This window comes from Mus musculus, chromosome 4 (genome assembly GCF_000001635.26).
Source record: "Mus musculus strain C57BL/6J chromosome 4, GRCm38.p6 C57BL/6J".
In the NCBI taxonomy this organism is placed as follows: domain Eukaryota; kingdom Metazoa; phylum Chordata; class Mammalia; order Rodentia; family Muridae; genus Mus; species Mus musculus.
The window spans coordinates 43,335,437-43,353,285 of record NC_000070.6 but is presented as its reverse complement, the minus strand read 5'-3'; the positions used below and the strand labels follow the sequence as shown (position 1 = coordinate 43,353,285).

The window sequence follows — 17,849 nt, the reverse complement described above, 5'->3', positions numbered from 1 at the left end:
TCAGTGGTGACCTTCAAACTTGACTTTTCCAGTTTCCAGATCCACCAGGATTTGCCACCAGAGGATTTGGATTTAGTATGGTTTACAAGATTAGGATTCTCACACCATTGCATACACTAGCAAGCGTTTGCTGAAAGGACCCAGATATAGCTGTCTCTTGTGAGACTATGCCGGGGCCTAGCAAACACAGAAGTGGATGCTCACAGTCAGCTATTGGATGGATCACAGGGCCCCCAATGGAGGAGCTAGAGAAAGTATCCAAGGAGCTAAAGAGATCTGCAACCCTGCAGGTGCAACAACATTATGAACTAACCAGTACCCCGGAGCTCTTGACTCTAGCTGCATATGTATCAAAAGATGGCCTAGTCGGCCATCACTGGAAAGAGAGGCCCATTGGACTTGCAAACTTTATATGCCCCAGTACAGGGGAATGCCAGGGCCAAAAAGTGGGAATGGGTGGGTAGGGGAGTCGGGGGGAGGGCATGGGGGACTTTTGGGCTAGCATTGGAAATGTAATTGAGGAAAATACGTAATAAAAAAAAAAAAGATTAGGATTCTAGCTGTTGCACCCAGAGATTGAGTTACCATTGTTTTTGAACTAAGTTGGTGTGGTGTTTTCCTTCATGCAGCAGCTTGACTGGGTTCCAGAGAGAAAGGTACCATGGCAAAGTGTAAGTTTGCCTGATGTGCACCACAAAAGGCCATGGGAGTTTTGAAGCATGGGGCTGGCTTGGTGGCAACCCGCCACAACCCGCCAGTGGGAACTTAGTGAGCTGGGTGGAGAGATTTTGGGGCTCAAAGTCAGAGAGTCTCCACGAGATAAGAACAGGCTGCCCATTGCCCACCAGTGCATGGCCAGCCAGCCTGCAGAGGCAGAGAATAGTTGGGTTTAGCGTGGGATGGGGCCGATTATTTAATATTTCCTCCAAAAGAGATGATTTAGTGACTCACAGGAGAAATGATGAAGAACTGACAACAAATATTAAATCTAAGATGAATATGCAAACACAGCGAACTGGAATTGGTATAACACAACAAAAGAATAAAAAAAGAAAAGAGTGAAGGGTAATTTTATATTACCCCATTGACTCACTGGATAGAAGGTAAGGTGGTCCTTTACCACAATAGGATATTCAGTAGGTACAGAAGTTTGTACAGTGAAATAACTGGATACACAGGTGGTCATGCACGTAGCCATTGTGCACATAATCTTGAAGCTCGGGAAAGTGATACAAGTAAGTTTTTTTTTTTTTAATCCTTCCTTCTAGCTAAGTAATGTGTGATAGCAGAAATCAAGCTTGCTGGCCTGGAGGCTTCCCTTCTGCTTAGTAGCTATATTAGCTTCAAGCTGCTATGCATGCTGCTAGGGCAGAGAAATACTCATTAGTCTTACCCAGCTGTTAACCCTGCTAGTACAGAACAAATTGTCCTGGAAAGATATGCCCACTGCTGCAATAACGACACAGACGTTATGGCAGTAACCAACCACCTTCTGACTGGACTTAAGGCCTGCTCTATAAGACAGAATTTATGTCTGGCATTGTTAACAGGGCCGGGAACCTGAGGTGAGATAGGTCACAGGTCACAGGCCTCAGGGGAGAACCTACTAGCTCGACCCTGTTAACTAAACAGAGAGTTTCTCTAACGCTTACTACTTACTGTAAGACCCAAGGATTAGTGCACTGTTCAGCCCTCATCAGGGAAGCTTTCGTTCGTCAGTAGATGGTGATTAATATAGAGACTGACAACTGGAAGGTTTTGTTGTTGTTGTTTGGGTAAAGCACAGGCTGTTTTCCCATCCCTTACCCCAGCTCTTTGGCTGGATGGGAATAAGATGGCAGCTGGTAGGTAAGTTAGCTGTACTCAAGTCAGGTGGTTAAGGGCTCAGGGTTGGGTCTAGCAGACAGTGATAGGACGAGGGATACCCTCAAGGCAGGGATGGAGATTCTAAGAAGAGAGGTTTAAAATCAAACCCATTCATAAGAACTGAGTTCCAACACTGGGAAAAACAATAAAACAAGCCAGCTAGAGATAGATAACTTTATAACTATATGGATTAGAAGTATATAGTATGCCCACAAAGGGAAAAGGCCAATAAATTTGAAAATAAATTCAAAACTCTACATGGTAAAACCATCTAGATTCATTTTATTTTATGTGTTTGAGTGTTTTGCTTGCATGTATGGAAGTGGACCACATGTATAGCTGGTGTCTGCAGAGGTTAGAAGAGTGTCAAAAACCCTGGAACTGGAGTTGTAGATAGTTGTAAACCACCATGTGGGTGCCGTGACCTGAACCCAGCTCCTCTGTAAGAGCAGCGAATGCTCTGAACTGCCAAGCCATATCTTCAGCCCCCAGAGTAAAAACATTTAAAGGCACTAAAAACTGAGCCAAAAAGATTGCTCATCAACATGAGTTTGATCCTGGGGACCCATGGCAAAAGGAAAAAACCAGTTCCTGGGGGTTGTCCCCTGACCTCTGTGTGCACATACATTTTATAACTCCGTGAATAGACCTAAAAGGTAAGTGTTCAATAGGAGATGAGAGGGGAAAGAAGAGTACACAGAATTCCACCTAACTGATAACCACAGCGTGGAGTTAAATGATGAGAGACTGTACGGGAGCCGAGAGTACTAAGCTGCAGGGTCAGGGAAGGAGCAAGGCTCATCAGTGAGAACAACTTGTGCTGTCCATCTCAAAGAGCCGGAAAAAGGCATTCTCAATATTTTTGTGAATTTTGTTATGGTCTAAACCCTCCCCCCCCAAAATAGCTGTAACCATTTTGTTCCATGCCTGACAGCTAGTTCACATTGTTGCAGTACCATGCCTGCCAGTCATTGACACAGAGACGTGACTTGGCTCAAGGACATGCCGATCAAACACTCTGTTTTGTTCTGTATGTTCTGCGTGAGGTTTGCCAATCTTCAGACGTTTCACAAAGCTTTTATGTAAGACCCATCAAGTCAAAGGTCAGTATGAATTGTTAAGACTAAAAAATATCTTGAGTCAGAGCTGACCACTGGCAGCCCTTCCTGTACCTCCGTATGAATGAGCTCACTGTGGGTTTTGTGGCTGACACTGAAGAACCAAAAAAATTATGCTTATGTTCTGACACTCCCCACTTCCTTACTCAGGACCACTCGGCTCAAAGGTTAGCTGATAATACTTACCTAGTAAGCCATCTGCTCCTCTCCTTGCCCTTTAACCTTTTGGACCTGGTTATCCTATAAAAAGCCTACCCTGAGATCAGACTAGTTACCGAAATTTGGCTTCTGAGACTTTTTTTTTCAGTCCTGAACATTCAGTATTATGGTGTGTATTCAATAAACTATTCTTGCTTAACTTATATTGCTGTTTGTATGGTTTGTGTGGCGACTCCCAAACCCAACAAATTTTATATTATCTATCCCAACCCTATTCATCTTTCCATGTCTTCATATCTACCCTCTGCCCTTGCATCACCCACTCTTCTCTACCCTGCCCCCCAAAAAACCCCAACCAACCAAACAAACAAACAAAAAACACACCAAAAAACTAACCAAACAAAAACCATCTTGCCACAGAAGCTCCAGTGTGTCACAGTGTGTCCCACACATCTTTACTTGCAAATGTTCACTGCAGTGAGTCATTAGTCTATTCAAGGTGTCTGGCTTCTGCTACACTATCAAAGCTGGATTCTCACCAGGACTCCTTTTGGATATCCTGTTGTTGCCCTGTGCCATGGAGATCCTGCCGCTTTGGCTCTGCAGGACCAGCTCCTTCATGGTCCAGCAGTTTATAGATGGGGTAGATCTATAAACTGCTGGTGGGCCAACTCAAAGCCCTGGGCATGGGTGGTAGCTGAGTTGGTCAGCTTGCCAGCTGGCCCACACCCATACCACTCGGGCCAGCTCTTGCACTTTGCCCAAGTGAGGGGTGAAGCCATCTCTCCAGTACTGGGGCCAGCTTTCCCGCTCTCACACCCGGAGGCCAGCTCTCCCACACCACCAGAGCCAGTTCTACTATGCTGCCCAGGTGAGGTATGGGTGTTCCCACTCTAACCCTCCCATCCCATTCCTAAGTGCGGCAGCAAGTGAGGAGTGGGGCTAGCTCTCCCCACCCACCCTGTGAGTATTCTGAATATTCTTAACATAAAGAAAGGATAACTGGTGAGGAGGTATATTTACCCTGACTTGAACCTTACACAATGTCTACATATGTGAAGACATTATGCAAGGCATGGTAGTGCACACCTTTAATCCCACACTCAGGAGGCAATGACAGGTGGATCTCAGTGAGTTTGAGGCAAGCCTGGTCTACAAAATGAGTTCCAGGTCAGCCAGGGTTGTTACACATAGAATCCCCGTCTCAAAAGGACAACAAAAACAAACAAAACCCAACCAAACAAAACCAGAACATTATACTGTATTCTACAAATGTCTAATTTTGTCTTCATGTATTAGTTAAAATACATTAATTAAAAGTAATATGCCAGGTGTGGTGGTACAAGTCCCAAATACCAGTAACAGGAGCCTAAGGCAGGAGAATCACAAGTTTCAAGTTACCCTGGGCTATGTAGGGAAACCTTGAGTCAGAAAAGGGTAGGGACATAGTGAGCCACTTGGCTTTCTATCAGTTTGATATCCACAGATAAAAAAATTGTTAAAACCTAATGTCAACAAGGATATGGGGAAAAAGTAATTTTCATGTACTTATTGTGGGATGCAAACCTATCTAGTTTGTCTAGCTATTTTGATGCCAGGACTTTATTGTATGGAAATAAAACCTAGCTCATCAAGGAGCTCACCAAATGTTACTGTGCTGGTAAAAGAGCATGCAAAACAACGGGGAGTTGGATAGCTAACTGGGATACTCCAGTTCACTTGGACATACACACAACCTTACAATGATACTGCGGAGCAAGCTCTGCTGAGATGTCCAGGATGCAACCTATAGAAATGGATCCTGGAAAGAGCACACATACTCTGATTTCTGCCTGCCACCCCCTCCGTGTGTGTGTGTATGTGTGTGTGTGTGTGTGTGTGTGTGCTGGAGATCTGGTGCAGCAGTTTTGAGCAGTTGCTGCTCTTGAAGGGGGCCTGGGTTTGCCTCCCAGTATTTGCACCAGGCAGCTTACAATCACCTCTAAGTCCAGTTCTAGAGGATCCAATGTCCTTCATGGTATTGCATGTATGTTGTGCACAAGTAAACATGTAGGCACATACATACAAGTATGTAAAAATGTTTAAAATTGGTTTTAAAAATATCATTCTTCCTCCCATTTCATTCCTCCCTCAAAAACTCTCCCACATACCTCTCCTTGCTCTTTCAAACTCATGGCTCTTTTTCATTAACCATGTTACATACAAGTTGTGTGCATGTGTGTGTATGTGTTTGTGTGTGCGCGTGCATGTGTGTGTATTCTTAAATACATAAGTACAATCTGCAAAGTCTGTATACATCACGTTACTTCCATGTATATTCAGGGATGGCCATTTGGTGTTGGATAACCAGTTGATGTGTTCGTCTCTGGATAAGACTACTTCTCCTGTTCTCCGAATCCCTAAGTTGCCCGTAATCCTTTGTGTAGGGTTGAAGCCTCCTGGCTACCACCTCCCCCAGCCCCGCACATCCATTTTAGCTTGTCTGTGGTTATCCTTATTCAGCTCTGGCAGTCTTGTTGGTAAGACTGTAGGAGACCATCTCACGGCAAACTTCCTTTTCCTCTGGCTCTTCTATCTTTCTGAACCTTTGGCTGTGATGATCCCTCATCTTTAGGTGTGGACAGTTGTACTAAGTTGTACTGTAGATACATTAGTTGGAACTGGACTCCACAAGTCTGCATTTGATTGGTGTGGTTTTTCTCCGAGTTCCTATTACTGAAGACACCATATATTTCAGTCTGGGTTCAGAGACCCCTGAACTGGAACTGATCTGAAAGCATCCTCCCTGAGGACCAGCTCTGTGGGCTCCAGAACATGTCTTGCACACTTCTAAAGGAGGACAGCAACCAGCACTTGTGCCCAGCTGATGCCTGTGAACCATAACAAAGGCCTGCACAGCACAGTAACCCCAAAGGGTGCAGGAGGGGCACACATCCTTTGGCAGTAACCAACAGCTTTCTAATTGGACTTAAGACCCACCCAACAAAAAGCACTGTTCTTGGAACTGGAGACCTAGCCAACTACACAGGGTGAGTGAAGCCATGGATTTTTAATAAGAATCTGCAACTGCCAATTTATTAAACCAGTAAAATCCCTAACTACAATCTAAGTATTTGTCTTTATACCCACAAAAATGTAGCCCTCACCCTCATCAAGGACAGTTCTTTTTCCACATTATCTTTTTAAGATAGCATCTTCCATTGAAGGGCTTGCCTTTTTTATCTAGATTGTTGGCCTGTGACCTCCAGTGACTGCCTCCTACTGAGGCTACAGAAGAGAGCTGCTGCATCAGCTTCTTATGTGGGCAGTCCAAACTCACATCCTCATACTTATAAGGCAAGCCCTTTACCAAAGGAGCTATAGCCCAGCCCCCATTTAAAAATATTTATAATGATTATATTGTGGTGGTTTGGATGAGAATGGCCCCATAGGCTCATATGTTTGAAAGCTTGGTCCCCAGTTGACGAACTGTTTGGAAAGATTAGGAGGTGTGTTGCTGGGGGGTGGGTTCTGAGGTTTCAAAAGCCCATGCCAGGCCCAGTGTCTTCCCCTCTACCTGCTGCCTGTGAATCAGGATGTCAAGCTCTTGGTTACTGCTTCAGCACCATGCTGTCTGCTTCCTGCCTTGATGATAATACACTAGCCCTCTGAAACTGTAAGCAAGCCTCCAATTAAATGCTTTCTTTCATAAGTGTTGCCATGATCATGGTGTCTCAATAGAACACAGACTAGGACAGAAGTTAGTATCAGACATAGGGTATTACTGCCATAGGCCTGACCATGCTGTTGTTTGGAGGAGTATGGAAGACTTTTGGTCTCTGAACTAGAAAAGCACCTTTTAGAGTGAAAGATAAATTATTGCACCTGGCCCCTTCCATCACCAAGAAAGAATCACAATGTATAGTGGGTCTGTTTGGATTCTAGAGACAGGACATTCTTCACTTGGGTGTGTTATTTCAACCTATATACCAAGTGACACAGAAAGCTGCTAGCTTTGTGTGGGGCCTGGGACAGGAGAAGGCTCTTTAACAGGTCCAGGCTGATTATAAATATATATTAGAGAGAGATAGAGAAACAGAAAGAGAGGGAGGGAGGAAAGAAGGGAGAGGGAGGAAAGGAAGGAGGGAGGGAAGAAGGGAGGAAGGGAGGGGGGCATTTATAGAATGGCTCACAGGCTGTAGCCTAGCTAGTCCAATGACAACTGTCTACCAACAGAAACAGTCCCACAAGGCTGGAAGTCTCAGTTGGTCTTCGGTGTACATCAGAATCTGCAAAAAGTAGGCTCTAATATAAGCAAAGAGATGCAATTACTGGAGTGAGTGAGGGCAAGCAGGCAAGGAGAGCAAGCTCCCTTCTTCTATGTCTTTACCTGGGCTGCCAGCAGAAGATATGGGCTATATTAAAGGTAGATCTTCTCACCTCAAAAGGTTCAGATTCAAAGTGAGTCGTCTCACTTCAAATTATCTAATTAAAAAAATCCCTCACAGTTGTACCCAGCCACTTGGGCACTAGTTAATTCCTGATTCAGTCAAACTGACAACTGATTACAGCCATCACACCTGGGTCCAGATGTGGTCAAGCTGACAAGTGATTACAGCCATCACACCTGGGTCCAGATGTGGTCAAGCTGACAAGTGATTACAGCCATCACACCTGGGTCCAGATGTGGTCAAGCTGACAAGTGATTACAGCTGTCACACCTGGGTCCAGATGTTGTGGTCAAGCTGACAATGGGTTACAGCCATCACACCTGGGTCCAGATGTGGTCAAGCTGACAAGTGATTACAGCTATCACACCTGGGTACAGTATTCCCTCACTATGCTTCCTTTCCACACCTTTGGGATGGTGATGTATATTCTGGGCCAGTGTATGTTGGAAGCATGTGGTCTGATTTTTGCTTTTACAGGGAGTTACAGTTAAGAGTCTGCCTTGAGTCTCAGAAGAGACTTTGGACTTTGAAAGTGTGAGACTGAGACTATGCGGACCTTTGAAACTGGACCAAATGCATTTTGCACTACAGTATGGCTACAACTCTGGGAGCCAAGAAGTGGAATGCAGTGGTTTGAATGAGAATGCCCGCACAGGCTCATTTACTTGCATGGCTGGTCCCCAGCAGATGAACTGTTTGGAAGGATTAGAAGGTGTGGTGTGTCCTACTGGAGTAGATGTGTTGCTGGGGTGGGCTCTGAGGCATCCAAGCCCATGTCCAAGCCCATGCCTATCCCAGTATTTTTCCTTCTGCCTGCTGCTTGCGGATCAGGAAGTAAAGCTGTCAGCTGCTGTTCCTGCGCTATGCCTATCTGCTGCTTACCTTACTGATGACAGACTAACCCTTGGAAACTAAGCCAGCCCCCAGTCAAATGCTTTCTTTATGAGTGCTACCTGGGAATGGTGTCTCTTCCCAGCAATAGAACAGTGACTAAGACAATGATCATGAATTGCTTTGAGAGAGATTGAGGGGAGGGGAAAGAGGAGGAGGGTAGAGACACAGCCAACACTGACAAGACAACTTTCATAAATATTTCTCAAATAAAGACAGACCATGTATATACTTTTTTTAAAAAAATGTTAGGCCACTAAAATCTTATTATTTCAGGAGTGGAGACTGTAAAAGATACTTCTGTCCTGACTCCCCACATGTAAATCACAAGAAGCTGTAATTACTCACTGGAGATTTTGGCACATACTCTCCATTGTCGTCGTAGGAATAACCTATTGGCAAATAAATGGAGCAGAGACTTAGTGAAGGGTTAAGGGAAGTTTTTATCTTATTGTGTGTGCTATAAGCCTGCCTGCCACTTTTTTTTTTTTTTTTTTTTTGGTTTCTCAAAACAGGGTTTCTCTGTGTAGCCCTGGCTGTCCTGGAACTCACTCTGTAGACCAGGCTGGTCTTGAACTCAGAAATCTGCCTGCCTCTGCCTCCCGAGTGCTGGGATTAAAGGCGTGCGCCACCATGCCCCGCTAGCCTGCCGCTTTTAAACCTCAGCATCATTAATTACATCTGCAGTGCTGTGCAGTTATCATTACCATATATTTGCAGTGCATTGTTTTTGGCAGTGCTGGGGCTCACACCTTAGCCTCCTGCAGGCTAAGGAGCCACCTACCACCACATACTCAGCACTCAACACTCTGTAAGCACTTCAAAGAGAAACTCCAGCCCCTCAACGCCCCTTTCTGCTTTCATTTCTGTGGATTGTTCCTATTCTAGATTCTTCACTCAAGGAGAACCATGTAAGATTTGTCCTTTTGTGTCAGGCCATTTACTAAGCACACTGTTCTTAAGGTATATCCTTAAGACCAGGTACCAAACTTCATGACTATTGATGAGAAAATCATATTCCATATACTTATTGCCTACTTTAAAATGTCTTTTGATGAACATCTGGGATATTTCTACTTTTGAGCAATAATGCTGCAGCGAATACTTGCAAATCCCTGTTTTCCTTTCTTTTTCTGCTGTAGGAGGGGATCCAGGAAGGCGATTTCTGGGTAATTTAAAAGAAGGCTTTCTTTTATTATTTTTTTGTATGTGGATGCACATGTGCACTCGTGTGTGTGAAGGCCAGAGACCTGCCTTAATGTCATTCCTTAGAACACACCATTCACAATTTCCTTTTCTTTCCTTCCTTTCTTCCTTAGTGCGTGTGTGTGTGTGAGTGTGTGTGTGTGTGTGTGTGTGTGTGTGTGTGTGTTTTTCTAAACAAGGTCTCTTATCAGCTTGGAGCTGGAAGCATACAAGACATCACAGTGAACTGCAGTCAGCTGCTATACTCTACTATAGATTCAAAAACTAACTCTCAACGAAAAATTTCTACCCCTTTACCAATATCCACTTGATTTTATTTTATAAATAACTGAGCATATTATTTTTCTCCAGGATACTGGGAATCCCTTGAGACTAATGACTAAATCTTGTAAATATTGGTCTTCTTAAAATACAAAACAAAAGATTTCATCTACTAAGTGCTAAATAAATGTGTTTCTGGTTAGAACTGATTTTTTGAGATTATTATACAATTACATCATTTCTCCCTTCTCTTTCTTCCCTCCAGACATTTCCATATAACCTCCCAATTTCTCTCAAATTTATGGCCCCTTTTTTCACTAATTGCTATTGCATGCATATGTATTTTGATATATACACATAAACATATGTAGATATACTTTGTGTATATATATATATATATATATATATACACATATGTATTTATGTCTAACCACATATATACAAATATACACACGCACACACATATATAGTCTACTGAGCTCATGTAATATTACATGTATGTATGTTTTTAGGCCTAACTGGCACTGGGCAAGCAGTTGGTGTACTCTTCCCTGGGGAGGGCCGCCTCTCCCATTCCCAGCTTAGCTCATAAAGGGCTGTGAGAACAGAAGGTGAATAGAACTTCAGAGGCTCTGTAGACTTGGCATACTTGAAAGCAGCCCGCCAAGCAGCCCCTCCCAGGCTCAGGGAGGGCAGGACGTGCACGCACCATAGGTCTTCCCGTTGATAGAACATTTGTTGAAAATCATCACATTCTCAGTCAGGGTTCCTGTTTTGTCAGAGAACACGTATTGGACTTGGCCCAGCTCCTCATTAAGAGTGGTGGTGCGAGCCTGCGCTGGCATGTTCTTTGGGGCGTAAAACATCTTTCGATCCCAGTTGATGTAGTAACTGTTGCCCAGTCTTATTATTTCCACACTAAGGAGAAAGCAAGAAAAGAGGATGCTGGTGAGAGCAGGACAAGCAGATATGTTATTTTTGGTTTGCTTCTTCTAAGTCCATGATAGATGAGGGTCTATATGTGGATCCCACACCAGCCAGTGCATCCTGGCTCTGACCCTGGCTACTATTATGCAAGGTTTCCCCACCTGGACCCCAATAGAACTGATTAATTTGTCTGGGATATACTTTGCTTCCACTCATCTTCTGCAATGTGTCCAGAAAGAGTCAATTTAAAAAGTACCTTTGGAGGGACAGTTAACTTATAAAAGGTAAGGTTGTTGGTGTAATTAAAAAGACCGTTACTACGGCTATGTTGGAAAGAGAAACTTGCAATGCTAAGATATTCTTTGCTTCAGGAAAGAGCTGTGAAAATCAGAGGCTGTTTTAGGGGTTCATCCTTGATCAAACTCCAGCCAGTGCTGGCCTGTTGCACTCTGTCTTTCGATTGACCTCTCCCTACACCAGCGAGTCTCATGAGTATCATGGGATCAATTTTAAGTGAGCATGCATCCAGGCGTGGTGGCACGATCTTTTAATCCCAGCACTCAGGAGGCAGAGGCAGGTGAACCTCTGTGAGTCTGAGGTCAGCCTGGTCTACAAGAGTAAGTTCCAGGTTAGCTAGGGCTACACAGTGAGAGCCAGAGTCAAAACTTTTGAGTAAGCACACAAACAATGGCGTCCACGTGGTGTTTTCATGAGGTTTTGTTCTTGTGCACCCACCCCCTAAGCCTTCCTCTCACCCTTCTGTCTTGCTAGCCTCCACGCTTCCCCTGCATGTCCGTTTGCATTCACATCAAATGTATTTCATTATGTCCGTTTGCATTCACATCAAACGTATTTCATTACCCTCTTTGTTGCTTCCTCCCTTAAAATCTCTTTCCCCAGCAACCACATGATGCCTCTTAACCATCTATAATGAGATCTGGTTCCCTCTTCTGGCATGCAGGCATACATGCAGGCAGGATGCTGTATACATAATAAACAAATCTTTTAAAAAGTAAAAAGTTATCAGTACTACTTTAAAAAAACAAGGGTGGTGGTGGTGGTGGTGGTGGTATTGGAGAGATGGCTCAGCAGTTAAGAGCACTGACTGCTCTTCCAGAGGTCCTGAGTTCAATTCTTAGCAACCACATGGTGACTCACAACCATCTGTAATGGGATCTGATGCCCTCTTCTGGTGTGTCTGAAGATAGCTACAATGTACTCACCATATATATAAAATAAATAAATAAATAAAATCTTTTTTAAAATGTATAAAGCCGGGCGGTGGTGGCGCACGCCTTTAATCCCAGCACTCGGGAGGTAGAGGCAGGCGGATTTCTGAGTTCGAGGCTAGCCTGGTCTACAAAGTGAGTTCCAGGACAGCCAGGGCTGTACAGAGAAACCCTGTCTTGAAAAAACCAAAAACAAAAAAAAAAACAAAAAAAAAAAACAAAAAAAAAACCAAAAAAAACCAAAACAAAACAAACAAACAAACAAAAAAAACACCTAAAAATGTGTAAAGCTTTAGAAAAAAAAACTCTTTACACACACACACACACACACACACACACACACACACACACACACAAATTTAAATCAAGGTTCCGCATAGGAGAGAAAACACACAGTTAATTGTCTGGGTCTGGCTGATTTTGTTTACCTCAGTGACTGTCCTAAATTTGAAGAGGCTGTCATTTCTCCAGTGTATGTTTTTTGACATGTTTATTAAAGACTAGGTGGCTGTAGTTGTGCGATTAGGTCTTCAGCCTTATTGCATAGTCACCATATCTATCTGTGTGTCAGTGCCAAGACATTTTTGTTACTGCAGCTCTCTAATATGGGATCAGATACTGGGGTACCTCTAGCACTTTTCTCTCCTGCTTAGGATTGATTGCTTGGCTACAAAGTCTTTTGTAGTTCCACATTGGTTTTAGCATTTTTTTTCTCCTAGTGTCATAAAGACTGTCATTGGGATTTTGATGGAGATTGTGTTGAATCTGTAAAACTGCGTTTGGTGCCACCGGCAATTTCATATTAATTCTGCTGACCCAGGGACATGGGAGGACGTTCCCTCTTCTGTGCCCTTCCCCCAGTCTTAAGCAGGCTAAACAGACCTTGAGTGCTTGCCACAATTGTTTTATGACCTAGGTGGGGTGGCCTCTCTGCTTTTGCAATTTCCTACAGGAGCATTGAGCTTTGCAACATAATCCAGTTGAAACAAAGGATGTGTCCCTGGGATCTCCCTATATAAACACAGTGCTGAATATTAAACTTTGAGCCTTGATCAGAACCTTTGTCTTAGCTTCATCCTTCTCTACACCCATCCCTTTTCTTTTCCAGACCCCCTTTCAAGTAACCCAGTTCACCCATGACTGCTGAACGGCTACAGGTGGTGTCCCGAACAAGGGGACTGAAAACAGGGGAGGGGGTGGGGACCCACTGAGAAATGCTGTCTTGGGTGGAGATCCACAGAAAACAGAAGAAAAGCAACAGTTTACTGCACGGTAAGCAACAAACAGCATTAATGCTAGCGCTAGTTATAAGTCTATTTTTTGGAGGATGTTGTTGTAGGAGGCACATTAAGGGAATACAGCTAGGCTGAAGTGGTGTTGACCGGATGCCAAATTCACCTAGGGGTGACAGTGCAATTTGTCTGCAGTCAAGAGCTGCATCAGGTGAGAGGAGCAGGGTTTAAAAAACAGATTTTAGAAAAAATTCTTAGCTCAAGTAGATTTATGCTGTGCATGTTTCCCAAAAGTAGGGATGATAAATATATAAATGGCATGAGAGAGAGAGAGAGAGAGAGAGAGAGAGAGAGAGAGAGAGAGAGAGAGAGAGGGAGGACAGGAGGAAATCGGGAAACATCCAGCTTCCTCTGTCTCCTACTGGAGATATCCTTAGCTCTGGTTATATTTAGGTCCCTTTGGGAAATCTAGTTCTCTCCCCTCTCTGTTTATTGTCTGTCCTTGGTGCACCAATCTGTCCACGTGTGTCAATTTATGTCTGGTTTTATTTCGTTGTTTGAATGATTATTTTCCTGTGTTTCATGTTGAAAAGGAAAAATGATTAAAACTTTATCTGCTGGCTGTCCACCCCTTGATTTAGCTTAACTTGTTTAAAAGGCAGTCCCAATTGGCCTTTAGAGCCCTGCACCTGTAGTTAGAAGTCTAACATAGCTGGAGAAGCCCTGCCAGGAGCTGATTGTCTGCAAAAGCTGCTCTTAAAGGGGCCAGCAGCTTCTCAAGTTCTATGGCAAGTTCTATGGCTGATGGTTGTTTCTACTCGGGAAACCTCTGATCGTGTTTACTGGGCTCAGCAAGTGACAAGGTGCTTTTTCTCTTGAAATTATAGTTAGAAAAAAAGTAAAAATTGTGTTTGGTCTAAATATATAAGATGTATATAGCCATTTCATTTTTGTTTCTGACTGGTTTTAAAGGTATAAATATGTTCTGCATGTCTTGGTAGTAGAGTACTGGCTTATAAGTTATTGAGTATGATTAGAAATTTGTAACATTTGTAACAGAAAGTTAGCTTAAAACTGGTAACTCAGAGTTGGAGTCATTCTAAACAACAACACATGGCATGAGCCAACCCAGGAAAACAGGTGTCTAAAGATACTTCTAAATTGGGATAATATTTTATGTAATTCTTATCCTAGAAACTAGATTTCTAAAGGATAGGATTTAAAACAATGTCTCTTTAATGAGGTATTAAAAGTTGCACTGTCACACATTCATATATAAGAACTGGCAGCCAAACTTTGTAACTTGAAAGTAATGCTCTTGGTATTGATTTTTAAAGAGAATGGATTGTTTACACTGTTAAAAATTGGGTTTTGTTTTCCAAAACTATGGTTATGCTCTAATACTGCAAAAGAAACTTAAACATTATGGCTAGACTGCCGGTGTTCCATTGGCTGCAGTTTGCAGTTCCATCACAAGCTCAGAATTTTTAACTCACCCATGTTTGTAATTAGGAAAAAAAATCAAGCAAGTGGAGATTTAAGAAACATTTGAGTTAATGCAAAGCTCAGAGCAGCCTTAGCAGAGGCTTGTGTGACATTCCTTTTGTCTTGGTAATCCTGACTAGTCCCTAGAAATGTGTTTATTGCCTTGCTTGTTCCTTGGTGAGGAGGAGTCAGTCTCAGACCCCAAGGCACCCACAACAGGCAGCTTTTGGAGCCATGAAGCCGTTGCCAAGCCAGGGAAATCCATTTCTGAACTTATCAGAGCAATCACAGGAAGTGCAGGATTGGACCTCAGTTCTACCATCTACACAGTACTGACCCCAGAAATGGGAGTTCCAACCCTGCATACAGGAGTTTTTGGGCCCTTGCCTCCAGGGACCTGGGGGTTACTTTTAGGCTGAAGCAGCATTATTATAAAAGGATTACAGATCTATCCAGGTGTTATAGATAATGGAACAGGCTATTACAGTCAAGCATTTGAGATGTTTTGTTGATAGTTTAATATTATCCATATTACTGGGAGTCTTCATAATTCTCAAGGACATGGTATTGTGAAACAGGCCCATGGAACTTTAAAACAGTATCTTCATAAAACACAAAAAAGGGGGAATTATATCCCCATACACATTATTTAAATCAAGCTTTTTATTTTTAAATTTGTTAAAAATTTGGATGCTAAGGAACTCTCTGCTGAGTTTCTATGCTCCCTACAACTAGGCATACTTATCTATGCCAAGGTGAAATGGAAGGATCTACTTACTGGCATATGGCATGATCCCAACCAGACATTTAATATGGGAAGAGGGCATGTTTGTGTTTTTTCCACAGGATGCTGCAGGAGTGTGCTAGCTGCCAGAGTGATTGGTGTGACATGCTGATGCTGAGACAAAGAATGATGCTGACCTGTGAGTTTGCTGAGTGCCCTGACAATGGTTACAGGATAGCTGTTTTGGACATATGTTCTTGACTCACCTTTGCTTGCCTATATCCCAGATTGGACAAGTTGCCTTGCTTCAAGCTTTTAGACCTTGAGGGACAGAGAACATGGAGACTATGGAAACTGACTTAGAAAAATTAATCAAAAGGAGAAGTTATAATGACTCTTCTCTTTCCTTTAATGTGACCAGTTATTCTGACTCAGTCATGGACTGGTCTAGAAATCAATCCAATATTGGAAAAAAAGGAGATGACCGTCTTCATTTGGAAGGCTGGTTCTGGACATTTTCAGAGACATATTGGGAAGTTAGTTGCAGTTCTTTATGAAGTTACATTTTCAGCATATTAAATTGGACAGGATCTGAATTTCAAACAAGTATTAGTGCATGTGTTTAAGATCCTAATCTTTTATTCCTTCAACAAGGACGACTATGCACAGCCCTCCATGAGAAATGTTATCTTCACATCGATCATTCAGGAATAGTAAAGGATTCTATGGCTAAAGTTAGAGAAGAACTAGTCAAAAGGAAGAGAAAAAGGACAGAATCAGGGATGGTTTGAACCCTGATTCTCCATTCCCCATGACTTAAAACTTTAATTTCTACACTGCTTGGACTATTATTATAATTTTGTTGCTTTTAACTTTTGGACCATGTATCTTAAGCAGATTGGTTGCCTTCACACAGGATCACTTTCAGCAAGCTCAGCTATTCACCATGGCAGTTATCCATTGCTATGAACTAATGCATTGAGTGCACATTCATATGGGAAAGAGTGTTCTATAGAAGGCCAGTAGTCAGAGATGGGTAAGAGTGTTTTTGCGCTCCTATCGACCTAAGACAGAGACATACATCAATGCTATGTTTGTCCTCCATGACAGGTAAAAGGAGCAATATAGACACTGGACCTAAGACAGGCACGGTTGCCTTGCCGCTCTATACCCTAGATGCGATTATGGAAAACAAGTAAATCTTGTGCCCCCTGTCCAGCTACTGATAATTGCTCATCATTTTTTAAAAAGGGGGGGAGATTGTGTGCTTCCCTCAGCCTTGAGCAGGCTAAACAGATCTTGAGTGCTTGCCACAACTGTTTTATGACCTAGGTGGAGTGTCAGGCCTTGTGATTTTGCAATTTCCTACAGGAGCTTTGAGGAATAGACCACCTGCTGAGCCTGTTTGCAACATAAGACAGCTGAAACAAAAGATGGGTCTGTGGGAGCTCTCTATATAAACACAGTGCTGAGTATTAAACTTTGAGCCTTGATCAGAACCTTTGTCTTGGCTTCTTCCTTCTCTATAACCATCTCTTTTCTTTTCCAGTCCCCATTTCAGGTAACCCAGTTTCTCCATAGCTGCTTGATGGCTACAGTCTTCTAGTGTCTTCTTCTGTTTCATTTATTCACTGTTTAAACGTTTTCACTGTAGAAGTCTTTCCTTCTTGTAGACGCTTTGTTTTTGTAGTTCCTGTGAGTGAGAACTCCTCCCTCCAATTCCTTACTTGAAAACATCATTATCAGTATAGAGAAAAGCTACCAATTGTTCTGTGTGTTGTGTGTCCTGGTATTTTAATAAGTGTTTTTTTTTTTTTAAATTAGATTTAAGACTTCTCTGATGTAGTCTTTAGTGTCATTTAAATGTATGATATGTCATCTGCAAAGAAGGATCATAACTTCTTTTCCTACTTGTATTTCTTTTATATCTCTTTCCTGTCTCATTGCTCTAGCTTAGACAGCAAACACTATATTGCTCAAGAGTGAAGGACAAGGGTGACAGTTTAATGATAAGGCATTGGCTCTGCAATCAGAAGAACTGGAGCTGAGGGCATTGGGGACCTGCCTGCATTTCCAGGATTGAATGGTGAAGACAGGTGATGCCCAGAGCAAGCAGCCAGTAAAGGATGTGGCACATACTAGGTGGTCATTTATTAAATACTGTAACTCTGTTATGGTGAATGCTTTCAGGATTGGAATATCAGAAGTCAGGCTTTAGGAGACTTGGAAATGAGGCACACACACACACACACACTGCTTCTTTAAAAGACAGATAAAGTTTACAAATCCACACTAATCAAAAGAAAGAGAAAAAAACTCAA

At 42.8% G+C, this 17,849-nt stretch overlaps 1 protein-coding gene and 1 long non-coding RNA gene across 13 annotated transcripts in view; one reads left to right on the top strand and one right to left on the bottom strand.

Moving 5' to 3' along the window:
- The window catches only part of Atp8b5 (ATPase, class I, type 8B, member 5), a 107,110-nt gene that overhangs the window by 20,546 nt on the left and 68,715 nt on the right, over window positions 1-17,849 (bottom strand). For all 12 annotated transcript variants that reach the window (XR_003954967.1, XM_006537995.4, XM_006537998.4 and 9 more), the window contains 2 exons: window positions 10,641-10,849; window positions 8,813-8,856 (listed from right to left, as the gene is read on the bottom strand). Coding sequence is in view for 11 of the 12 variants with exons in the window: in XM_006537995.4 (XP_006538058.1) it covers window positions 8,813-8,856; window positions 10,641-10,849 (253 nt within the window). In the remaining variant the exon portion in view is untranslated. The remainder of the gene's footprint in view (window positions 1-8,812; window positions 8,857-10,640; window positions 10,850-17,849) is intronic.
- Gm46851 (predicted gene, 46851) lies at window positions 13,151-17,027 on the top strand. Its single transcript, NR_168620.1, has 2 exons — window positions 13,151-13,359; window positions 15,651-17,027. It is a non-coding gene; the product is annotated as a predicted gene, 46851 (long non-coding RNA).